Here is a 26863-nt window from a genome sequence, read left to right as displayed (position 1 = left end):
CTCCAGGGCGCCCACCCTCCCACCCCTTTGGATGTTATACGGCGCGAGGACGCGCCTTCGGGGAGGGGGGAGGTACTGTCATGTTTCAATGTGTTTAAGTTCTGTTTTGTAATCTGATTTCCCCCTGTATTTGTGATTTTGGTTTAGTCCTGTTATTAGTTCAGTTTTGAGATCTTGTTTCCCCCGTCTTTTGTGATTTTGGTTCAGTCCTGTTAGTTTTCCCGCTCTGTCTGATTAGTAATTCCCTTCACCTGTGTTCTGTTAATTATCCCATTAGTCCCTGTTCATTTAAGCCCTGTGTTTTCCCTCAGTGTTTGTTGGTCGTCGTCCTTGTATGGTTGTTTGAGTATTGAAGTCCTGGAGTTTCCTTTCCTTTCCTTTCCTTTGTTCCTGAAAGTTAAGTTTGTTAATAAATCAACTATATTGCAGTTCCCGTGTCCTCGTCTTCGGTCACCTGCACAGCAACCTGACGCACGGCTTGTGGGCGTACTTGAACCTGATGTCAATCGCGTCTATATGAGACCGGCCTTTATAATTTAGTGTTGAGATGTTGTTCATTGAGTCTCTAATCTCTAAAAATCTCCAAATGAACTGCGGTCTAACGATCGTGTCAATTGATTTGATTAATATGCGCGAGGGAGAGAGAGAGCAGGAGGACAGCGCTCGTGTTGTTTGAAGACGTGAGAGGCCGGGGCGCTCTCTCTCTCTCTCTGCTCGTTATGCGCCCTGTCAAGCGCAGCAGTCATTCTATTCTACATCACTCACCGATCAAAATAGGCTTTGGTGGGACAAAGCGGACGATTTGACGGTTTTAGAAGATTAACAACCCGAAACTAAAAAACAGACTAGAGTAGGCCAACTTTCTGGAGGTATACTGCCCCCATCTGGTATGGAATATGTGGATTTTGAATTGATTTTTTTACACAAGGCACCTTTAAGTAAGCAGAACTGACATATTTTTATTTTGTATTTGTACATTTGAATTGTTCTTAACTTGAAATGTTTGAGTACACTAATTCATACATTTAACTTAAAATTTCATGTAATCTCAATGTGAACACTTTTATTAGTATAAACTTAGCTAACTTTAACAAGCTAGTTTGCTAACATACTATTTTGTTAACATCTTAACCATAGTATGCTATACAGTAACACTTGCAGCAATATAAAGGTTTTATTTGCTCTCAAATCAAGCTCATGCACCACTTGTCACCATGATGGTAACTATCCTAAAACCAACATTAACAGAAATTCTTCTAAATTAGCATAACGAAACATTAATCATTACTAAATCACCCGCTTAACATTAATCTTGCACAAAAAAACATTGTATTACACTTAATTTTAGCATTTACTCTCCCTTTCGAGTGCCATCGGCAAAGCATGCTGGGAAATATACATCCCAGCCGTTTCAGTTAAACTTAAGTTCGTCTAAATTAAAAGAAATAATTTCATAAAACTCAAAACAATGAAACAGTTCAGTTTACTTAAAATATATCCATTCTGTGACCTTGAAAGAAAAAGAAAGTGCTAAATACTCATAAAAGTTAATTTGACTGAACTAATTAGTTTAATTTAAGTTTTTCCTACTCAAACCAATTAAGTATTTTGAGCGTTAGGGCTTACAGTGTATGATGGTTGTGTACAGGCACTGCCAACATACATTTCAGTACAATCAACTTGAAAAAGTGCATGTACCATTATATGACCCCTTTAAGGTTTTTCAGGTAGGTGTAACAGTAGTTAAGAAATACAGAAATTGAATACAGTAATCAATGTAAAATAATTTGTATAAATTAAACAGAATAATCCTTATTAAAGCTATAAGTTAGTCAGACAAGAAGAGTGAGTCATTTTCTCTTTGTCTTTTGTTCCCATATGAGGGATGGAGAAGCTGAGACAGGAATCTCTTTCCCGGCGAATGCAGGAACCTCTGGAGCAGCTGTGGCAGGAACAGCTTTCACAGGAAACCTCTGGAGTGGCCATAAGTGCAACTTCTGGGACCCTTATGACAGTTGACAGGGCATTTTGGGACTAGAATTACCAAGGCTTGCCAGCCCCGCAAGACGATAAGGTGTGGGGGGATCAGGGAAACTTTGCAAAGCATGAATGGTGAAGAATTTCATCCAGTTCAATCCCCCAGCTTGGGTTCTGCTGCAAGAGGGATCGAATCAGATGGCAGCAATGCATTATGTGCAGAACAATGAGAGATGACAGACTTGAACCTTACACCTGCTGTCTTTGTAATAATCTGCAAGATTTGACTGTTCTAAACTGTAAGGTCAGAAATTCCGGGAAAATTCCAACCACTTGGCTAAGATGTTACTTTTCCCGCCTTTTTTTGTTGTTGTTGTTGTTCTGTTTTGTACTGTTTAGAATCACAATTGGTCTTCTTTGTTGTGATGAATGCCATCTTACCATCTGACAAGCCAGGTTCAAACCATTTGCCCCGACAGATCGCCAGCAGGTCGTTGTTTTCTGGATAGTGTCCACACACCATTAAACAATAGCACTCCCATCGACCACACAGTAGCAGGTTTCTCGTGGTACCTGCCCTTCATTTTGTACTCAGGGGGGATGTACTTTCGTGTGCCTGAATGAAAGACATTTTGTCTGAAGGGCAAGCTTCCAAAACAGTGGGATATGGTTGAACTCATCACAAGAATTTAAGCTAAACTGTAGCCTAAACTACAGGTTTGATGCATAATACATACCACAGAAGACGTCATAACCAGATTCTCTCAGCAGATCCCCACACCCGAAGTCAATCAGCTTGACTTCAAGGGTTTCTGAATTGATCAGCAGGTTGTTCAGCTTAATGTCTCGGTGAAACACTCCACGGCGACAGCACATGTCAGCAGCGTAAGTTGCCTGCCACATGACAAGCCACGCTAAGTCCTCAGTGAGGGTCCCTCCAGCAATGGACATAATTCCCCAGATCTTGACATGGCGAGGGACGTTTCAAGACCGTGATGTATTGGTCAAGCTGCTTCTGCCATTCCAGCAGCTCAATGATGAGAGGAACTTTAGCATCCTGATTGACCAGGATTAAAAGGACGACCTCTAATGGAAGGGGTGTGGGATGACCAGGCTAGAAGAGAGATCATTTTTAGGACTGTTCGATGGAGCTGCTTTCTCAAATAAAGATTTAGACCTGTCTTGGACTAACTTTTTACAATGAAAAACTGTGAAGAGTAGTAGTCTACTTACAATGTTGATGCGTCGCGTGTGTTCCTCTTCTTTCTGGCAAATTTTATGACCACCTGTTCAACACAACAAAAAATTGGTTACACTTGCACAAAATGGTGGACTTTAAATGGACAGAGTGAGACAATTTGCTTGCTAAATATTATAAGTAAAATTACGATACCTCAAGGCCATCCTCCAAGCGTGTGCCTTCATAGACGGCACCGAATCCTCACTTCCCAAGCATTTTGCCAATTTCATACCGGCTTAAAATTTTCTGCTGATTTTCATGGGGAGGGAGATCAAGTCCAATGGAAAGAGGCTCCTGAAGACCATGATCCGCTACAGCAGAGACAATGTCGTGTAGAAGATTGGATCTAAAGTGGGAAATATCAAATGATTCTTCAGTTATGGGCATTTTTTATTAAGGTTAGGTTATTCTCATAACAAGGTTATTTGATTTACCTTCAATGCCTCTTTCATATAACGGCACAGCAGTTTGGTCCTGCACTTTCTGAGCCTGACTCTTAGAAGTTGTGCACCTTATTCTATTTTCTCTTCTAGCTGGTGGAACACTTGAAATATTTTAACACATACGTTAATGGCTAGACAAAATTAAGTGGAAATGCTGTAGAGTTTTGGATGCGCACAGCTCTAAATTTGATTTAATTTACCATCAGCGCTTCTTTCATATACTGGAGCAGCAGTTTGGTCCTGAACTTGCTGAGCCAGAGCTGGGCTGCCTCTCCAGTCAAAGAAAAACAGAGAGGACTCCTCCTCAAAACTATCATTCCTCCTCCTCTTTCTCTCCGGCCTCTCTTCCTCCTCATCAAGACTAAAGTTGTGCATCTGATTCCATTTTATCTTCCAGCTGGTGGAACAATTGGATTAATCTGTATCGGAAAAAAATTAACACACACGTCCTGGGATAAAAATCTAATCATGGCCTTAATCAAACTTGAGTTGAATTTGTCTTATGGTAATTCATGCCACATAATGAGAAGGTTGCCCCAATTAAGTCCTCATTTATGGAAACCCATATTTAGGGGAAAATGCTGTAGTTTGGTCCTGCACTTGCGAACCTGGAGTGCGTTTCCCGAAAGCATCGTTATCCAACTATGATCCCAATTTCCATTGAACTCTATTGGTATCGACGGAACTTGGGACCATAGTTGGCTTTGGGAAACGCACCCCTGGGCTGCTTTTCGTGTGTCAAAACTACTCTTCCGTCTCTTTCTCTCCTGACTACCATTTCCCTCACTAACACTGGAGGGCTGATGGAGCACACACAAACCGATATCAGGGTTATTGTTTACATGCATTACACTTAGAAGTGATTTGACTTTACACTTCTTTCCATGTCACAAATATGTTGCCATGAGTTATTGATCACTTTTTTTTTACAGTGTTGTTCATTGTGATTTCCCCTTTTGTGCAGTTTTACCCAATACACCAAGACTTTTAACTGTTCCCAAGCAAGTGCTGGCTGAAGCATGTGCAGTAAGTGGACTTTTTACATCAGAAGGGAAGAAAGTGCAACACTTTGTAATGTCCATTTGTTTCCATTGCACAGGACAGTGAAGAAACCCTCTCAGATGACTGTCCTTTGGAGGAAGTACCTGTAAGTGCATAAAATAACTTGACTTAATTTGTATATACTCTTGTACCTATTTTCTGACTGCAATATGAGTGACAGGAGTCCAGAAAGGCCCACAGAGAAGTGAGAGGTGGGCGGTGTTGTACTTTTCCTTTTCCTTTTTAGTCTTCAACACAATCAACACAATAGAGCATTTTTCCCTGGAAAAACAAAACAAAAATTAAGGGGAGAAATAGAACTTGATGTCTATCCGTGGCAAAGATGACTTACTGATTACATTTTGTCCCCAAAGAATAATTGAAATAAAACTCTCAAGGCACTAATTTGTCTTGTCTTTTATTAAACACTATGTTGGGCAAGTGCACTCACTGGAGGTCATCATCAGATTGCACCTCCTCCACCACAGGGGTCCTCTCCTTTCTGATGGGGGCAATGCTGTGTAATACGGACCATGCAACAATAATGTCGCAGATGCAACCCTCAGACTTTTCACACACTGAAATCTTTCCATTTCAAAGCATGCCCTTGTCCTGGCTAGAGCTGCATTGTAACTGGTTTGGGTCAGTGAATGGCGTCATAAGTTTATCACCTGCAGGCGTAGCCCCTGTCTCAAAGCAGGATCCCGTCATAATCACCTGTATAATGGGAAAATGCAGTTCTGTTAGGCCCAGCATACGTGTATAATACAGTAAGCTTGACAATTATATTTTCCCTTACCACGTTAAAATGTGCATGAATGTGGATCTCTGGAAATTCTCTTGAGTCATGCACAGATCCTGGCTATTTTGCTTCCACATTTGTAATATGGCACATAGAGTCACACACCAAGAGATTTTAGTCAGTCAACTGCATTGTTTTTATTCCATTTCTTTGTTCATTTTATATAATATTACTAATCTGGAATTTTAAGAATCCTAATAGTAACTTACCTGCACATGTACTCTGTGAACCCCTTTTGGTTCACAAAATCCCCTTCACTGGGGCCTGGTGGGGCTTTGATGGGGATGTGTGTGCAGTCTATGGCACCAATCACTTTAGGGAAGCCTGGGGGACACAAAAGTCGTACTTATTGGCATGGTTATAGCATGATCTTCATTAACAATTATAATGTACCTGCTTTCAACCTTATTGGCCTGTCCTTTAATTGCATCATACCTGATTTGTGTAAACCAAAAAATATTTTAACCATTGCTTTTATAATTTAGTGATCATATATTTTTTTACAGTGTAAATGGCCTGAACAAGGTTGAAGGCACAGAAGAGAATCTATATAGGCTGATGGAGAATGATGATGACAAATGCCTGTCTTTTTGTTGACTTTTAATATAAACAAATCAATATCCGAGGCTGCACGTTATCCCATACCGTTCAAAGGATTGATTTAAAATAAAATATGGTCAATAACGTCATCTAGTGGCGAGTGGCTTAAATTTTAGCATTTGCCAAACACGTTGTTAAATGTGTCAATGTACATACATTTTATCAGTTCATTTTTACCAGTTTAATTATAATATAATATAATATAATATTATTTGTTTTCGACTCATGGAGTAATCTGACTTTCCACACATCTTGCATGCTCAGTGTTTTATTTGTTGTGTTATTTAATCATCAAATGATAATAATGCTCGCCAAGTCGCTAATAATACTCGTTTTAAAGAAGCTGTCTTTAAAGTATTTTTAATGTTTGATAAAAAGGTTGCTATAAGTCAGATCCAGTTCCAGTGCAAACAAACTTTATGAATAGACAGCACACGATTGCTAAATGCAATAAAAACATTAAAATAAAATAAAAATGTGAGCTCTCTGTTGGGTAATTATAAGAATCGCTCTTAAAATGATTTTAGAATGGGCATTTGAACATCATTTATACAGATAACATAAAAAATATATATATATATTTTTTAAAGTTGTATATATATGGTCCTCCACCAATCGCTTGGCTGTTATCTGATTGGTGGGCACAAGCCGGAAGCGGTCTGACGCCATCGCTCACTCTGACGCAGGCTTCAAAGCGCGCGCGGAGGAGCAGGAGGGTTTACTGGTATGTTTCGTCTGTTTCACACACTTGACATATTTACTAACATATATTTAAAATAAATATCTTAAAACACACACATATAGCTCCTTCTTACCCTGTTGTCATGTCTGTGGTGGTTTTGAGGAATGGTTTCAACTTTTAAGGTCTTTCGCGCGTCCGCTAACATTTTAGCAGAGAGCGAATTTCAACGTGAAATAACTGTTAGTTATTTATAAAAACGTAAGCAACGATGTAAATGCCAGTCTCACATAGTAAGTAGTTTGATGTATTAAAGTTTCCGAACTTGACTCTAACAATGTCACAAGTTTCGTTTTCATGATTTGATTTAATTTGACATTACGTTACTTTTCGTTGTGAGTTGAATGTCTGTTAGTATAATAACTTAACTTACATGTATTATATGTGTGGGAGTGTGTTACTCTTTTATCTGATCATTCGTGATTCAACCTCCTTCTTCTTTTTTTTACACATGGCACGACGTACGAAAGAGGAGAATGGTTTTCTGTGGTGCACACAGTGATGCCATCAGTTATGTCACATTTCCTTTAGTGGTTTTACTGTCTTGGTTCCTGTGATCGTGATTAATCGGTGTGCAAGGTCACTGTATGGCTAGAACCGCTCAATGACAAATCAAAACTGGCCCAAAACCAGCTAAATTTCCAATCAAAGCTAGATCAATACCAAAACATGCCACAGTCCATGTTATGCATTTTCAGCTTTCCTTATTTGTCGCCCTACTGTATAATGCAATAACTATTAAACCTCATTAAACTGCACTACAGTACACATACACTATTTTACCTGTACATTTTCCATGTTGTAATCAGAACTTGTACAAATTATATCCATCCTACATGTTCTGACTTGCCTGTTGGTCAAATATTCTTAAAAGGATAGGCTAGTTCACCCAAACATTAAAATTATCATCAGTTTATTTAACCTCATGCTGTTCCAAACCCATAAGGCTTTTGTTCATCTTTGAAACCCAAGTGAAGATCTTTTTAATGAAATCTGAGAGATTTCTGTCCCTCCATTAGCCATGTTTCCATCCACCTGTTTTTATGTGAATTTTGGGATATTGTATAATAAAATGCTGGATGGAAACGTCAAGATGCGAAGTCTGAAAATCTGCCTATAAAACTTATGTGCTTATCTGAGGCAGATACATTTTTTTATCTGATAAGACATGCGCAGTATCTACGATGGAAACACATTTACGGAATAAATCCAAACCAAAAAACCCCCCTCGACTTTGCCTCAATAGACATGCACATAAACTATGATAATTGTTAATGATAATACATAAGTTGATGTATTATATATATATATATATATATATAAAATATCATGATTTCTTTAAGGAAAATCACGATTCATGTTTTTATAAAAAAATATATTTTTATTTACTATATTATTTTGCAATTGACTGAGCTGTACAGCTAAACTAGTATTATTTTAAAAATGTAGTCTTACAAGGTAACAAATATAAAAAAGAGTGACTTGAAATTGAATAAACAAATGTTTTATTTATTTTTCACAGTAGGTGTATTTTACAGTAGTATTCAAGTAAGAAATCGAAAAAAAATTAATAATAATAACACTACATATTCGCTTCAAACGTGAAGCGAATCTTTTCAAAGTTCGCAAAAAACCCCAAATGCGAATTAGGTGCATTTCCCATCAAGTTATTCGAGCGGATGACGGTGGTATTGGTAACCTAGTAACTAACAGTAAATAAAACACGGAAAAGATTAGTCAGCGGAAACAGCCGATTAGTCACATGGGTTTAATGTTCTGAGTCTTAAGTTATTTAGTGGCGAGCAGTAGGCGATTTTCTCTTTGTTTTTTATTGATTGATTTACATTAATAACAAGCGGAAGCAGCTTAATTAGGCTGCTGTCACTTCAAAAACCTCATCCAATATACAGACACGCATCTGGTTTTCTCCCAACTGTTTACGTTCACTAACTTCACTTAAACTGTTAGTTAAACCAAAAATGATCATTCTGTCAGTAATTACTCACCCTCATGTTGTTCCAACCCCGTAAGACTTTCGTTCATCATCATGGTATTACCTGGTCTCCACTGTTTATTGTCGCAGCTCTTTACAATACAGCGAACACCCATGATTGTAAACTATGCTTTTACTATCTAGTAATTGCTGACTCTTATTACTCCAACTCTGAACGAACTCTCTGCTCCTCATCACGGTGCGTCTCAGGTGCTGCAGTAATCACTCCGCCCAAGTAGCAGTGCTTCGCCTTCTGAGAATATAGTTCCCAATATTTATACATTTTAATAATTTACACTCAAAAATTGTTATATCGCACGCCCCTAAATAAATCTATTGATGTGTAAAAATTTGCCTCAAAAAATGACTTTGCCTCAACAGAGGATGTGATTGGATAACTGGACTAACCAGCAGATCCGTTTCATTGCACAGCATCTTAAATGTTGGTTTGATCTTTCTGAAATGCATGAGCCAAAGTCATCAGAATGATTTGGTATAATGACCTTCCAGAAGTTTCTCACATGATTGCGTTCCCAAACACCAGCATCCGAACGCAAGATAACATGACAGCGTTTATTGCATTTCGTCTTCGTGCTCTGAGACGCAAGTCATTTATGATGGAGGCAAAACAGCCAGAGTTTATGCCAAAACAACCATTTTTATTACAGATGTTTTGCCCCAAATTCCCAGGAAGTGGCGATATTGTTCTCTTGAACACGTGGGATGGAAACAAATTTTTCGCAAATGTTTTATGGGATATTCCTATTTTTGCACACAAGTTAAATTTGAAACTTTAGATGGAAACAAAGCTACTGAAAGTCTATTCACACAAAACTCTGATGCATGATATTGGGAGTATATGACTGTGTGTTTAGTGTGAATGATACTGTAAATACTTGATGTGTGTAGAGGGAGAGCATGTCGAAGAGGAAGAGCAGTAATTCAAGGCGCACGCCTGACAAGAGAAGCCGGTTTTCTCAACCCGAGGAGGAGGACGAGGAAACGGGCAACTTCAGTTCAGGAGATGGCACAAATTCATCACAGAGTGTAAGACATTAGCAGCATACAACAAGTGTATTAACTGATGTTCCTTTGTCCTGTAAAATACCCTACTTGTACTTTATTGTCCTAATTAGAGAATGTGTGCTAGGGGCTGTACTCTTATCATAAGTATGCAAATTGTGTATAGACTTTGCTTACACATCTGCATATGTATGTTTTCAGGTCACAGGTGAGGTGGGCATCATAGAGAGTATCTCTCTAAAGAACTTCATGTGTCATTCGTTCCTTGGTCCCTTTCCGTTTGGTCCAAACGTCAACTTTGTCGTAGGAAACAATGGAAGTAAGTTGTTCTTCATGTTTATTTTTTTGAATAGCATTAAAGGGGTAGTTCACCCCCATACAACTTTCAATCATCTTCGAAACACAAACCTGAGAAATTCCTGACCCTCCATTGAAAGTCTATTCACCCAAAACTCACCCAAAACTCATCCAAAAGATGCTTCAAAACGTTTATAAAGAGATCATAAAACTAATCCAATTGAAGTGGTTTAATCCAAGTCTTCTGAAGAGACCCAATTGCTTTACATGCTTTACAAATAAAAATCGCTTGTTAATACCACTAACAAGGCTGAAAATAGACCCACACTAACACGGTAGCATAATGAGGGTCCCTACCTTCAAACCGAAGCATTGAGAACTTTGTCAGTGTCCAGACAGTTTAATAAGAAGATATTTTAAACATACAGTCAACTTCGTGTATACAGGCAGAAGCCATCTTTGAAATACAGCCTTTACCAGTCGATCTACGAACGCCGATCCAAGTGCGCTGGTGAGAATGTGAACGAGCTATAAGTTGTGATAAGGTGAGCGCGAACAGCAGGCTTGGATCGGCGTTCGTAGATCGACTGGTAAAGGCTGTATTTCAAAAATGGCTTCTGCCTGTATACGCGAAGTTGACTGTATGTTTAAAATATCTTCTTATTAAACTATCTGTACACTTACAAAGTTCTCAATGCTTCGGTTTGAAGGTAGGGACCCTCATTATGCTTCCGTGTTAGTGTGGGTCTATTTTCAGCCTTGTTAGTGGTATTAACAAGCGATTTTTATTTGTCATTACTCTATGCCCAATATACTAGCGTTATACTAGCTTTATAGGCTAAAATGTTTTTAGAGATAAAACTATTTACATTCGATAATCATGAAAACAAATCTCAGATAACGGTTGACTAGGTAACAATGTGTAATTAGACCAAAGGTTCATTTTGCGCCGGAGTTCTCCTTTAATAATGAATTCTAAAGTAGTGTATTACTCACTTTTGATTTAAATGTACTGCTATATACACAAAAGTGTAATAACATGTGGTTTGCAAAAACTTTAAACAAATAAGGTGCTTTATACCAGCAGTATTCCCTTTACACAGCAATAAAATATTTATTGTAAATCTCAACTTAAACAACTCAATCAAATCAAATATTAAAACAAAGCTATTTGCCCCTGCCAGGACCATTACCTTTTATCTAGCTTGTTAAAACGAGTCCAGTTTTCTTGTTTTTTTCCTTAACAGGTATCAACAGGTGTCTTTTAGCAGCAGAAACAGTCTATGTAGTCAGAGGTCATGAGATACAAGTCGACCAACGTTACTTCTCTGATAGTAGCTTAGGTTTGGTCATGCCATGGTTTCCCACGTACACTAAGATTGCATTAAACAGAGGTAAAGGCCAATTTATACTTCTGCGTCGAACTTACGTCGTACCCTGACTTGCACCTCTCCCAAAATGTAACAACGCGTCAATTCTACGCGGACCGCAAGCGCTGTGATTGCTAGAACCGCTCCACGGGTTTCACATGCTCCCTCTGCATGTGTAATTGCGCGTCAACGCGGACAACGACGCAGAAGTAAAACCAACCAACGCGTAGTGTATAGCGTAAGTCCGACACAGAAGTATAAATCAGCCTTTTAGAGTGAGGTGAATTGGTCGAGCACAAGGTGCAGCGACAAGCGGGTGGGTTCTGTGAAACTGTTGCGGTCATGCTCGCCTCACGCACGCGCCCGCGCCCGCCCCTTGCCGAAGTTGAATTGTCTAAAAGGACTTTGATTGTCTATAACTTTTTGTACACGACGCGCAGTACAAATCATTGGAAGAGAGACTGATCCTCGGCTCGCTGTTTGTGAGTTTCCAATATTTAAATAGTTATCAGGACATCAACAGAAGGGAATTCACATTGCAGAGCATCCCCGCTAAACTACACGCAGGCACATAAGGTAAAGTTATGTATAATTTTAATTTAAGTTAAAAAGACTACGGGCCCTATTTTAACGATCTGAAACGCAAGTGTCAAAGCGCAAAGCGCAAGTAACTTTGTGGGCGGATCCCGGCGCTGTTGCTATTTTCCCGGCGGGATAAATGCCTCTTGCGCCAGGCGCAAATCTAAAAAAGGGTTGGTCTGAAGTAGCTTCATTATTCATTGGTGTGGTTTGGGCGTAACGTGAAATAAACCAATCAGAGCCTCATCTCACATTCCCTTTAAGAGCAGGCGCGCTTGTTCTAAAGCGGATTCCTATTATAACGGCGGATTTGCCAGGCGCGCGCCAGGAGCGGTTCACAGCCGAGGAGAGCAACGTTCTCGTCAGGGCCGTAAAACACAGAGAAGTGACATTGGGGATGGAGAAACCCACCCAAATTAACTTCTGTTAAACAGGCGTATAATTTGGGTAAATGTGTAAGCTACATGTAGGCCTATGCTTTTATAATAAATTGTCTATCTATCTATCTATCTATCTATCTATCTATCTATCTATCTATCGTAATAATGTATGATTTGCAAAAATGAAAACTCCTGCTTAGATGAGAGAATCAAAGTGTATGCGCGTTGTGCACACGCTACATTGATTATGGCCAAGCATGCGCCCTTAAAATAGCATAAAGAACAACACGCAACGCGCTACTGACTTTAGACTAGTTTTTTTCTGGTCAGTGGCGCAATTGTTTTATAGAACAGCAAAATAGCATGAGGGAAAGTTTGCGCCGGAACACGCCTCCACTTTGCGCTGAACCGCCCCGGGGAGCGCAAGTGTATTTCTTAGTTAACCGACGTGTGTCTGTGAAGGGGAAAAGTCCGCTTTGCGCGGGTGCAAAATAGGAATGATACATGCGTCAGTGTACAAAGTCATTTGCGCCGAGTGCAAGATAGGGCCCTATAGCTGCGTAGCGCACAGAAGCCATTGCCATGGTTACTATCCATAGAGCGCCTGTCATTCACTCGCGGAGCGCTGTCTCCCTTTCTGTTCACCTGAGAGAACCTGCTAAAGCCCCTCCACTGCTTGTTTGTGTGGGTTATTTGCTGGCTGACCAACATCGCACACCTCCTGTGATCCATGGTTTGACTGTAGGCCTATGTCCTATTCAGAGCCAGTGTGCAACGGACTTTCAAAATAAAAAAAACTGCGTTAACGTGCGATAAAAAAATTGTCGGCATTAATTAATAAATGCGTTAACGCAATAATAACGCGTTAACTTGCCCAGCCCTAATTTATACAACTCCTATGTAACTGGTAAAAAATGTACAGCACAGCTCTTCCCATGAAAATAACCTCAACTGCTGATTAGGGATGTGACGGTGAGGCTATTTTCCCACCGGTTAATCGACGTGTGACAGCATTTTTAGGAAATATGATATTCATTTTCATTGTTATGCCGACGACACCCAACTTTACCTGTCTTCTAAACCTTCTTCAAAGTTTCCCCCCTCTGCTCTTGTTGAGTGCTTAAGTGAATAAAAAAAAATGGTTTTCAAGTAATTTTCTAAAATTGAACAGCAGTAAAACAGAAACTCTTCTTGTTGGTTCAAAAAATACAATAAGTAAGTCGAATATTTCTTCTATGGTAATAGATAAGTGTTCTGTTCCTCTGTCGAATCAGGTTAAAAGTTTGGGTGTCATTCTTGACACAACTCTGTCTTTTGAATCTCACATAAATAGTGTTACCCGTTCTGCATTCTTCCATATTCGCAATATAAATCGTCTGCGTCCTGTCCTTTCACTGAAGAGTACTGCCACACTTGTAACATCAAGAATCGACTATTGTAATGCTTTGTTTTATGCACCCTTCCAAATCTTATCATAAATTACAGTTAGTACAAAATGCTGCAGCTCGAGTCATTACCAAAACTTCCATTTCACAACACATTTCTCCTGTTTTACGGAAGTTGCATTGGCTCCCAGTTAAATTTTTACTTTTAACTTACAAAGCACTTAAAGGGTTAGTTCGCCCATTTAAGACATGAAGTTGTATGCAATCATTACCAGCACTATAGTGCATACACACTGACCCACTCTGTTGTCACCTCCCTGGTCAGAGTTCTGGCCGCTGGAAGTTTTTCAATAAAGTACTCCCGGTTATTTTCCGGGGTCACAAAACTGTGCGTTTTTTACGTGAAAAAATGATTTGCGTTTCAAAGCTTGATTATTTACCACACAAAAAACATGCCGGTCAAAATTCATACCTCAGTTTTAATCGGCACTATTTTCTATCCATTTCTATCAATCCGCGCTGCTGTCAACAGTGCGCACGTTCCAATCAGCTGTTGATAGCGCGACTCGCTGACAACATGTCTGACTGCGAAACTTCTGATGATGAAACCAATTTTAGCACAATGTCAGACGGATCAGATGATAAAAGTAATTTTAGATTTTAACGACAATGTTATTGATTGCAACACAAAACCTCAATTGTGTGTGTGTTCAATCAAATAGTTTTCTCAGCAAATTGTACCAATATCCCTATAGCTGTTTTTATAATAGACATCTTTTCACGTGTTTTATAATGGAGTCTAAACATCAGCTTGTTCACCGTACAGTTTAGACATGGGATCATAAAGTTAGTAAATAGAGCTTACCCGTGGTACTGGTACAGCAAAACTATTTAATTTTCCTTTTCCTCCTTGGTTGGGGATGTAATCGTCTTCGCTGAAGTGAGCACTACACACACGAAAATCCTTTATTCTGGATATTTTAGCTCCCGCAGAGTAGCCGATGGCAACCAGCCAAAGCTGTCTCATAGTTATATTCGAAACAGGAAAACGATGGAATCTGAACTTTGATCCCGGCACATCCTTGTGGTCACAGCCTGGGAATTTACAAGTGCGCACCATTGTTAATTTAATACTTTTTACGTCGTTGTCAATCGATTGTGAAACACTATGGAACAGCTGATTGGAACGTGCGCACTGTTGACAGCAGCGCGGATTGATAGAAATGGATAGAAAATAGTGCCGATTAAAACTGAGGTATGAATTTTGACCGGCGTGTTTTTTGTGTGGTAAATTAATCAAGCTTTGAAACGCAAATCATTTTTTCACGTAAAAACGCACAGTTTTGTGACCCCGGAAAATAACCGGGAGTACTTCATTGAAAATCTTCCAGCGGCCAGAACTCTGACCAGGGAGGTGACAACAGAGTGGGTCAGTGTGTATGCACTATAGTGCTGGTAAGGATTGCATACAACTTCATGTCTTAAATGGGCGAACTATCCCTTTAACAATTTGGCTCCTACATATCTTCAATATCTCGCACTCTAAGATCTGCTTCTGCACTTACTCTTGTTCTGCCACGCACTCGAACTTCTATGGGGTCACGAGCTTTTCGCTATGCTGCTCCCCGTTTATGGAACTCTCTTCCGGTAGAAGTTCGCAACAGTTTTAGTCTCTCAGTTTTTAAATCTCGACTTAAAACGTATCTGTTTAGGCAGGCTTTTATGTGATTAATGTTTGTTGCTGTACTGGATTGATTGTTTACGGTCTTTTTTATGAATTTTGTAAGGTGTCCTTGAGTGCCATGAAAGGCGCCTTTGAATAAAATGTATTATTATTATTATCTGATGTTGAAAATGACATATCATGCATTATTTTTTTGCTGAAATGTAGCCTCTAGTTAGTGAACATTCTTAGTTAAAGCTGCAGTCCGTAGCTTTTTTGGGGTTAAAAATGATCCAAAATACATATTTGAGCAAATACATAACCAGCCAGTGTTCAACGCCATCTGCTTGCCGTATCTCGATTCAAAACGGTAAGCTTGTAATAATGTTTTTAATTCCAGTGGTACTGGTGGATTTCCGCGGGAGATTCGAGCATGTCTTTGCGTCATTACGTCACATCTGTACACATAAAGAAGGAGTCTCGGCTAGTAGGCTATAATGCGTGTGAGGATGTTGGAGGTGGAGATTTTTAGCCTTTTCTCACAGCACTTGATATAATTAAACTGATCAATTTGATGGCGGATCCAGAAAGGTTCAAACGACAATCACCAGTGACAGCAGACTCACCCGTTGTAAAATACAAAAGACTTCTTTCGGACTTCGGAGTGGCTACAGAAAAAAAGAGACTGCAACCGGACCCATGCGAAAACAAGGATAATATCGGCAGGACATTACATGTAGTCACGCAATGCTGACGTTGTTAACATTAACAAGTTGAGAACAAAGTATAATTTGCACGGTTTTGCGTGATATGATAACTTATAAGCGATTTTTAGATTTAATCAGCGCGATTTACTGCATTGTCAGAACCAGAACAAAAGTGAATTTTACTTACTAGTTCAGATGACATTTTCCGGTGAAAATTATTATGTTGGTCATACTTCCAAAAAGAATAATCTGTGATTCTGAATGCCAGTATTGACACCGGAGCGGTGATTGACAGCTGCACACTCTCCTCAATGTGTTCATCCGCGCTGTGCGGTGTCGAACTACAACTCACGTAAAGTTGATAGTTCCGCGAATGACTGCAATTGCAGATTTCGAACAGAGATGGCGACAAAGAGAAAAATGCGGACTGCAGCTTTAATAAACACACTTTAAGCAATAACGCAGTGTATCTAAAATATGGTTCAGGTTCCTTTATTTCATACCCGTAGGTAAATTAGTTTAGGCTGTTTCACATACATATCATAGACAATACATTAGACAACTCTATAAAAACAATGCTAACCACTAGGGTTGCACGATATTGACAAAATGTGATATTGCGATATCGATAATGAATATTGCGATATCTATATTAATTTTGTTTTTTTGTTTTTTACGTATGTAAAATTACAAAAGTTATGGGAAAACGCATAAAAATAGATTCATAACAAATAAAACAAGTTTTCTTACAACACATGGTTTATTTCAACTGACAGCCATATTGGACTGGTACAACATGAATAAATAAATAATAACCATGTCTACAGAACAGGACATGTTTTACTGGTTTGTGCAGTATAAAATAAATAAATGAAGAACATGTCTATAGAACAGGACATGTTGTACTGGTTGTATGTACACTACAGTATAAAAACAATAAATAAAGAGCAAGTCTACAGAACAGGACATGTTAGAAAAATGAAAAAGAAAACAAGTAAAAAGAAAATGTCATGAGAAACAGGGCCCATCAACAACCGTGTAACCTTTAGAAGGCAATTTGCACTTTCCCCGGCAACTCGCAGGTAGACACTACAGATTGCAAGTCAAAAAGACGAGCATGTCAACCATAGCTGGTTTAAGCCGTGGATGATGAACCATCACAATGTTTCCCCCTGTACTAAATATTCTCTCTGATGGTGAACTAGTTGCAGGGATACACAGATACTTTCTTGCCAGCTTGCTCAAAGTGGGGTAGCTCACTTTGTGACACTTCCACCAGGCTAAGGATCATCTATGGTGTCAATGGAGGGGGTGAGGAGGTAGCTGTTGAGCTCAGCTGTGACGGCATCTACCAGAACCTGTACAGCTGGTGTGGTGGTGCTGCTCTTCAGCAGACTCCCCAACAACCTCTTGGCCTTTTTTGATGGATGGGGTGGGAGTATCCCGGGGCTCAGTGGCACTGTTTTGAAAGACCACAGAATAAAAACATTAGTACATTTGACCCAGTAAATTTGAAATTATATGGAATTTTTGTATCCACACTGCTCATAATTTACTTTCAAAAACATATTTTTTCAAAAACATTTACCTTTCTTGCGATTTCTTTCACAGGGTATCTGCGGGTCCTTAAAAAGTCTTAAATTAGATTAAAAAAATTAATGGCCTTAAAAAGTCTTATTTTGACTTATGAAAGGTCTTAAATTTTCAATGGCAATTTGAGTTAGACATATCTAAATGTTTTCCAAATTAAAACTATCTAATTAGCGTACTTTTTTATTTACTATTCGTTCTTTGTGGATTTGCTCGTTCATGTGACATTTCCCGTCACATTCGCGCCAGCATTACGTCTGTCTCCTGCATGCGAAACAGCAGGAGAGGAGAAGAAAGCTGGTTAATTTCAGTTCAATTGTAAGTTCATTCTTTATGTGCGTAGTGGTGTGCGATGTGTATTGTCTATTATGATATTGTAATCATTGTTTTACTTTAACGTTAACTATGTACGAGGGCGCACTGCGAGCTGACATCGCATTTGTCTCTCATGCTTGCTTTCACTGCGTGATGTGTCAGTGCAGTTATAGGTATGTTCCCTAATAGACGTATAAAGTTTTTGTATTTTATATATCATAAGTTGTTATCATACAATATTACATCAGCAAAAGGGCTGTTTTCCCGTGCACAATAGCAAATATGATATTTATTTTATATAACAGTTAAATTAACATTGTTACATTTTATAAACAATATTGTCAATATTGTTTGTTTTCCCTTTATTTCGCTGACGAGAATTTCAAAATGAAACCGTAGCAGAGTCTCAATGCAAAAGACAGCGATGATTTCTTGACTGAAATCCACGTTTTGAACGAATCATTTTAACGATTCAATGAACAATCACTTGCAGTTCCTGAATGAATCAGCCGTTTGAACAAATCGTTTGAATGAATGACTCCCTGAGACAGTGACTTGCCGCCACCTACGGGCGGGTTTAGTTTCACATTTAAAGTACCCTGTAATTAAAATGTTACAATTAGAAATCAGTTCATATTTAAATATTGAATTAAGAATTGAAAGAATTGAATATATCATAGCTTTATTTATGCAATTGTAAATGGAGTATAAATATATTAATGCCAGTTCTGATGCTGCTTCTGTGTCTCCTCTGCACTGCAAAGATGGATTTTGATTTAATGATTTAATATAACTGGTAACAGTGGTATTGTGTTATTATTCTAATATAATTTAATTTGAATGTTAGAATTTGACATAAAAGGTGATGCATACCTCTAAGTAAAAAAAAAAAAAAAAAGTCCATATATGGGTGAAAATGCCCCTGGAACTCAATTTAAGGTTGCAAATATTGCCCTTTAATAAAAAAATGTTAATTCCTTTCACTGCTGTGAACTGACCACTGCATAGAATATGAAAAATATGAATATCTTCGTGAGTCAGCTGTCAACAACAGGCCTAAACCAGCCATGGTACCAGTACACAAACACAATCAGTAAAATATCATCTAATTATCATCAACAAAACTTTGAAAATATTGAGACTTTTTTTTCAATATTGCGCACCCCTAATGTAAGGTATTAATTTTGATTTCTTCAGGTCTTAACCTGTTAAGCTTCAAGCCCATTTTTGAAAAATCCCCAGATATGGCATTCCCAAACTGAAACAGATACAGTTCATGAACCCTTTGTACTAAAAGCACAAGTAAGATCTCATTTGAAAGCTGACACCTGGAAGTTTATTGTAAATGTAGAATTAATTATTGTCATAATGAAAAAAAAATAGTTATAAGTCGCTTCAAAGTTTTGTAAAGTTATTATACATTTATTTTTATGAAACATCTTCATGAAAATAAAATTGAAGTTGGCATTGTAGCAATCTAGAAATGCACTGCAGCTAAAGCCACATGTCTAACCATGTTATATTTAAAATCTGAAGATGATAAGTCTAAAACTCTGTATTTAGTTCAATGTTTTTCAAGATCATGTCATATGACTTTATTTTGATTAGACTGGTGTTTATTGTCATCTTATAAGCATCTATTCAGTCTATTGCCTCTATTGTTTTGTGATGCAAAAACGAGCCCCATTCAGTCTCAGTCTCCCCTGCACATATTCACACCTCTCCAGCCTGTTTATTGCTCTAAATATGCTTTTCTTTTGTCTGCATTATAATCACTAACGACTAGCAATTCACACTGTTTCAATCCCTCATTTATTTTATAAAAGTTCTCACTTCACAGTGAAACTGTATCAAATGCCCTTTGTGAAAAACGAAACATTTCAGTAAGCATTCTTATTTAGAAAAAAAATCATAAAAATTACACCGAAGTTAGGTAGCAGGTGCTCAGTACTAGCTAGCATGTTAGCTTAGCACACCATCAATACACGACAATTTATGAGAATAAAACTATGTTTGTGCTCCAAACTTACTTTATAGCGCAAGTCGACTGTTTTAAAGGAGTCATAATGTAGTATTAACTTTGATACCCACGCTCTATTATAGTCATTTCATGCCCTTCTAAAAAAGAAAAATTGGAAAAAAATAAACACAGAGCTCGTTTGACCCTTATTTCTGAATGCATTATTGTCTCGCGAGATCTGATGCGAGGTTTTGGCTGTCGTGGACGGTAATTTTAATAATGCAAATGAGGGGCGCGTTGATTGGTGGCAGGAAGGAGGGGGCTTGACACCGCAGGTAACTTCAGCATATCATTCCAAAAAGAGATCATGGCGCAAGTTGTTAATGAACCCGACCTGGCCGCGACCTACGGGATTCAACCGTATATGTTTGAGCCAGACTCTGAACCAGAGCTGGAAACGGAAGAGGAACAACAGTCAATTGAAGGACGTCTACATCAACATGTCTCTGAATGGTAAAGACAATTTTTTTGACTGAGAATCTGGTTAAATAACATCAGTAACGAGCTAAAACGTTTTTTGCTATTTTCTCCCACATAAGTTTAGCTTTAATTTAATGTAGATTACATTAACGGAGATGTAGTCTACTTTATTTTCAGCTTACAGTGGTTATAGAGATTAACGTTTGCTATAATGTGTTGTTTTTGCCTTTTTTGACGTTGTGGTTTTTTAGATATTTAATAATTTTCATCTGCAGACATGTAACGTTATGTTTTTCTTTATGTTTATTAATTCTTGACTGTTTTTTAAATTTATCTATCCTTATCTATTATATAAAAAAATCAATACAATGATATGTTGTCATTTTTATATTGTAGGCCTATACGAATATTAAATAATAGCTGTATCATTTTCTAGTCTGTTTAAAGTGGAAAGATGTGGCTAGCATTCGTAGAGTCCATTCCCCGTGTTTACATCACATACATTAACCGCATTAGTAATTAGCTGCTGTTTGTTACACAAAATATAGTAATAAAAACACAGTCTTTATTGTCTGTTCTTACCGTTTCAAATTCAGGCAAGTCCCTGATTGTTGGAATGGCACCTTTTTCCAAACGTAGCTTCGATGCCAACTTCGCCTGATATTGCCCCAAATTTGTAAAAGATTCTTTTGTGAAATGTTTAGCGCAGACACCTAACGTTGAGCAAGTTGAGATGGTTGTTGGAACAGCGTCATTAAAAATAAATTTCATCCACTTGTCCCTTGTAGTTTGGTCAGTTTTGGGTAAAGAAAAAACATTAGAATGTGGATTATGACAGTCAACCACAGAGCAACTCACATGTGCACTACGTTTCTGCATCTTTCTTGACTGAATATGATGGGGAGAGGGGCAGGGAGGGCCTCCTCTGTGGTGTCCATATATGGTATATCCGGCCCCGTCTTGACGTCAAGTCGGGGGAGAAATTGAAATCTCGTATTTGAGTGCGCGTGCACGTTGGCTAGTTTAAGAACCCTGGGGTAAACAAACGCTTCACTTTTGAATATCGGCATCCCGGCCAATGTATAATCGTTAGTCAATCATAACATACATTGATTCTCATGGAAAAGTGAAAATTGCACATTATGACTCCTTTAAATAACTTTCTGTAATCTGATTTGGCTTCAGATAAAAAAATCAGATAGAAAATATATTATTTTATTGTATTCTGCACAATTTGAAAGTCTATCTCGATTAGCATTACATTATACATATAATCTATTATTATGAAAATACCTGACATGACTCGAAGAACACAGGTAAATCAAATATCATTGCAATCATGTTTATTGTCTTCAAAACATCTTTATCTGCACTTTACAGCGATCTCGGATAGCTTTGTTGTGTCAGGACTTCCTGAATGTCACATGATTATGGCTCTTCTTCATGTGATCCATATATGGACTTTACTGTGCCCAAACAGCGCCCCAGACTTTCAGTATGAATTGAAAACACAGTACATCAGAGTATACAGCGCTCAAAATGATTACATCGACGCATTTGGGTATAAATTCAATAAATATTATTCCTGTCTATAGAAGTCTGATGTAAACCTATGAGAATCTATCAATATTTCTCCAAATCTGCACATGTTTGAGCTAAAAGCCCTGAGGGAAGTTGTTTTGTGAATCGCTGTCATGACGATCGCACGGGAGTTTTTTTCTGAATGAGACCGGCTGACGCTCATAATTCACATTAAAGGTAACGACTCATTTTTTAATTTCATAACTCCTGACACAAATTAAGACATAACTGTCACTATAAGTTTCTCAGAATACAATCGTGGTCAAATACTGAAACTTGAGTCTTATATCGTTTTAATGATGTATAGTTTGTCAAGTTAATAACATTAAATATGATAGTAACTTTGAACTATTTAAAAAAAAAAAAAACGCTTCAGAGCGCCCACGCACTGGTGAAGGTTAACAGGTTAAAAAGGTCTTTAAAAGCCTTAAATTTGACTTTAAAAAGTGTGCAGATACCCTGTTTCATCTCTTTTTGTACCCTGGTCATGAGAATTGGGACACACTCCTCAATGACATATTTGGTTTTGAATCTTGGATCCACAAAGGATGCCATGTCCAGCAAATCTTCTGTGGCCTGATCCCACTTGGCATTCAGGTACTGGAGGACCTTTGATTCGATGGACTGGGTCAGCTCAGTGTCCTCTTCATCTCATATCAGAGCTTGAGTGTTCAGAAGATGGAGGACTGGCTTTACAGAAGATACGCCGACGAAGCTCTCCCCCAACAGTGCAAAGGAGAAAAAGGGCCTTGTTGATGGTTTCAAGAACGTCAATGTCCTGCCATGTTGGTACCAAGTGCCTGTGGTTCTTGTCGGTCAAGAGAACCAGAGCCACCTGCTGCTCCAGCACCCTTTCAATCATGTGCTGCTTGGATCCTCATCTGGTTTGGCATTCTGTAACCAGTGCGTGCTCTGGAAGGTTGAGCTCCTTCTGTGCCTCTGTCAAAGCTCTCCTCTTCTTCCAGCTGTGAGAAAAGTGGCCCACTATCTTTTTGCACAACTTTGTAGCCTTGTCAATGCGAGCATCATCTTTAATTGCGTTTTCTAAAGATACAATTAAGTAAAGACAAAATCAAAAAGTTATTATATGTTACTTTTTCATAAATAAACACTAAGTCATCACTAGTGGTGGAAGAAGTATTCAGATCCTTTACTTAAAGAGCAACGTGCAGGTTGAATTTATAACTGAATTAATACTTGATATTGTCTGAAGAGGTCTTTTAAAAACACATATGTAGAAATTACTAATGAAATCTCATTTGATGTAGAGATTTTGATGAAAATGTGCTAGGCTCTGGAATACGCCTTTCCTGCTAGCAACGTGTCATATGACGTAGGCCGAGGCAAACAAGAGCTCGCGGTCAGCTGTAGTTAGAGCGGTAATGAAAGACAGAGAAAGTTTTAGATCGAGTTTTAGAGATGCCATTATGGTAAATTTTTGTGTTTGTGCTGGTTGCACGAATTCCAGCCTGTCAGGACATCGTGTCCATCATTTTCCTTCTAGGAAAAACAAGGCTTTTCATTCTTGGGTGCGTTTTGTGCAGGTGAAGAGAGCAGACTTCACTGCCGCGTCTGTCACCACACATTCGGTCGTTTGTAACGCACATTTTACTCCGGAGAATTATAGACCTGGAGATTTTTTGCATCACAGACAGATGGTTTAATTAATACGGATTTGCAAACATTGCATTTTGCTGTCTTGCTCTGCGGTGTTTCCAGTGTGAAGTATTTACACACAGCTCAATGCTGTCCTGCTTGCTGGCGGCAAACTGCGGAATGGATTTTCTGAGGGGGGTCTCTGACTGTCTCATTTGAGTCTCAAATCCATTCCACAGCTTGCAGCCAGCTACCAGACTGGCCGGCGGGAATCACTTTTGGAGTCATTTCAGTAGGATATCGGATATCTCCGCAGGTTGGATCGGGAAAATCCGTTACATGAATTACACTGGTATCTGTCCCGATACCTACACTGGATCGGATCGGCCCCATCCCTACCTGTGGGCCATAGGCATGCTCGTCAACATCGGAGAACTCGTTTTCTTCATTCACATCCATTGTAACCTGAGCTTGAACTTGACCAGACTCCCTCGCCCATCGTCACTTCCGGTTAGGGCTTTATAGACACGGAAGTTATTTTATCACAATTTATCTCAAAATATCGTTAATGGCTAAATATATATTACTCCAGTTCAGAAAATCTAGTTGTTTTATCATCAACATACACTATGCTATATAGGGGTGTCCAACCTGCATGTTGCTCTTTAAGTAAAAGTACTAATACCACACTGTAGAAATACTCCGTTACAAAGTAAAAGTCCTGCAAAAGTATGTAAGTATCATCAGGAAAATGTATATAAAGTAGGGCTGCACGATTAATCGAATTTTAATCACGATTTTGGCTTCCCACGATCAAATTCGTGTGATCGAGCGATATTTAAAATGCGTCATTCCGTTCACAGAATGCTCCGTATCAACGTTTTTTTTTTTTTTGCAAAGCCAATCTAGCGCTCCGTAAACCACTGTCTGATCCATAGGGTCTGATCACGTGCCTCCATGAGCCCCAGTGCGCGAGAGAGACCGAGTGTGTCTGCGCGCGAGCAACAGTGCACGAGAGAGTTAGGTTAGGTTTTTCGCATACTATATAGTATGGAAGTACGCGATTTCGGACGCACCCCGAGTGTCCAAAAGTTCAGTTCAGTTCATCTTTATTCATTTCCCGAAGGCAATTTGGTTGAAGCAAAACAGGCATACACATAAAAACACTGTCATACACATTCACAAATAAATACATTTACATAGAGTTTAAAAACTTTACAACTGATGGAACAAATGAATTTTTAAAACGATTCGTTTTACTAAGCGGCATTCTATACCTACTACCAGACGGAAGAAGATTGAACTCATGATACAGGGGGTGACCCAGTGGATGACACCAACCATTCAGAATAACAGTCGTTTACTTTGACTCTCTGTCTTCTCTGTACAAGAAAATCTAAAATCCAGCCTACCAAATAATAATCCAACTCAAATTCCTTAATTAGTTTATCAATTAAAATATGTGGCTGAATATTGTTAAAAGCCGATGAAAAATCAATAAAGAGTAATTTAACAAAAGTTTTCGGCTTCTCTAAATGTTGAAATACTAAATGTAAGAGAGTTGCAACAGCATCTTCTACACCTCTTTTATTTCTGTACGCAAATTGAAGAGGATCTAGAAAACTCTCAGTCTTTTTCATTATTTCTCCCTTAACTAATTTTTCTAGGCATTTCATCACTAAGGATGTAAGCGCCACAGGTCTAAAATCATCTACTAACTGTGCATTCTGCTTTTTTTGCAATGGAATGACAGTAGACTGCTTCCACCGTGCAGGTACTTTTTGTATTTGTAGGGACCAGACAAAAATTTTATAAAATATAGGTCCTAGCTGCTCAGCACATTTCTTAAGTAAACATCCTCCTATATTATCAGGCCCCATGGCCTTCCTAATTTTACATTGTTTAAAAACTGTTATCACGTCCCCTACGTCAAAAGGGACACAACCAAACTCTCTATTTATCCAACACTTATTTCTTAAATCCTCAATTTCTGATTTAAAATCATACGTATCAAATCTCGTATAAAATGTATTAAATTCCTGTGATAAAGCTGCATCTGAACTGAATCCGTTTAAACTAATTGTATTATTTATTTTCCTCTTATCCTGACCTGTGATTAAATGCATCCCCTCCCAGACAGAACCTAAATTCCCCTCTTTCAATTTTAACTCAAGATCTTCCTTATATACTGTTTTAGCCCTCTTTATTTCACACTTAATTTCTCTTTTTAGCATATAATGCTCAACGATATTTCCCTCTTTAAAAGCCCTATTTCTTTTTGACAGAAGAATCTTAATTGATTTTGTTACCCACGGTTTACTGTTTGGGAATTTCTTAAATGATTTCACAGGTATTAACATGTCCTCACAAAACGTCACGTAACTACAAATTTCATCTGTTACTTGATCAATGTCCGAGCCAGAGTCCATAAAAACAGTCCAATCTGTACAATCCAGACACCCTTTTAAACGTGAAGTCGCCTCTGCAGACCAGTCTTTCGTCTTAATAACCTGTGCCTTTTCCCGTTTCAGCACGGTTTTATATATAGGGACAAGTAAAATCATATTATGATCTGATGTTCCCAAAGGTGGTTTACCGAATGACTTGTAAGCTCCTTTAATTGACCCATAACACAAGTCCAGGATTGAATCCTTACGTGTTGGACAAGTTACATACTGATTAAAATGGCCCAGTGATTTCTTCAAAGAACACTTATTAAAATCTCCCAGAATGAAACAGGGTGCATCGGGAGATGCAGTTTGCAGTTCATAAACCACACGTTCAATCTCCCTTACCGCATTATCCTCATTTGCTCGGGGGTGGATGTAAACAACCGTGACGAACAACTGAGGAAACTCACGGGGCAAGTACACAGGTCTTTAGTGCCTTTCGTGCACACTTTCCCCTTCACGTGCACCGATTTACACCATCTGTCTCTAATATACAGACATACCCCACCTCCTTGCTCTTTACCGGTTACCGTCTCATCCCGATCCATACGAACGGGCACTCCGAAATCGTCCAGTCTTAGGCTCGAATCCGAATCCCTCTCGGAGAGCCAAGTCTCCGTGAACGCCATCACGCCAACATTCCTAAAGTCAT

General features: G+C 38.7%; 1 protein-coding gene across 1 annotated transcript in view; it reads left to right on the top strand.

The window, feature by feature from the left end:
- Positions 1 to 9752: 9752 nt before the first annotated feature.
- Positions 9753 to 26863, top strand: part of si:dkey-119f1.1 (Structural maintenance of chromosomes protein 6-like) — a 45976-nt gene continuing 28865 nt past the window's right edge. Inside the window, exons 1-2 of the mRNA XM_056263751.1 lie at positions 9753 to 9882; positions 10060 to 10177. Of these exons, the coding sequence (XP_056119726.1) occupies positions 9754 to 9882; positions 10060 to 10177 (247 nt within the window). The 5' untranslated portion in view covers position 9753. The remainder of the gene's footprint in view (positions 9883 to 10059; positions 10178 to 26863) is intronic.

Source organism: Rhinichthys klamathensis, unplaced genomic scaffold (assembly GCF_029890125.1).
Source record: "Rhinichthys klamathensis goyatoka isolate OS25496 unplaced genomic scaffold, OSU_Roscu_1.1 h1tg000011l_1, whole genome shotgun sequence".
NCBI lineage: Eukaryota > Metazoa > Chordata > Actinopteri > Cypriniformes > Leuciscidae > Rhinichthys > Rhinichthys klamathensis.
The sequence above is the reverse complement of the archived record's forward strand: the minus strand, read 5'-3'. Positions and strand labels throughout refer to the sequence as shown.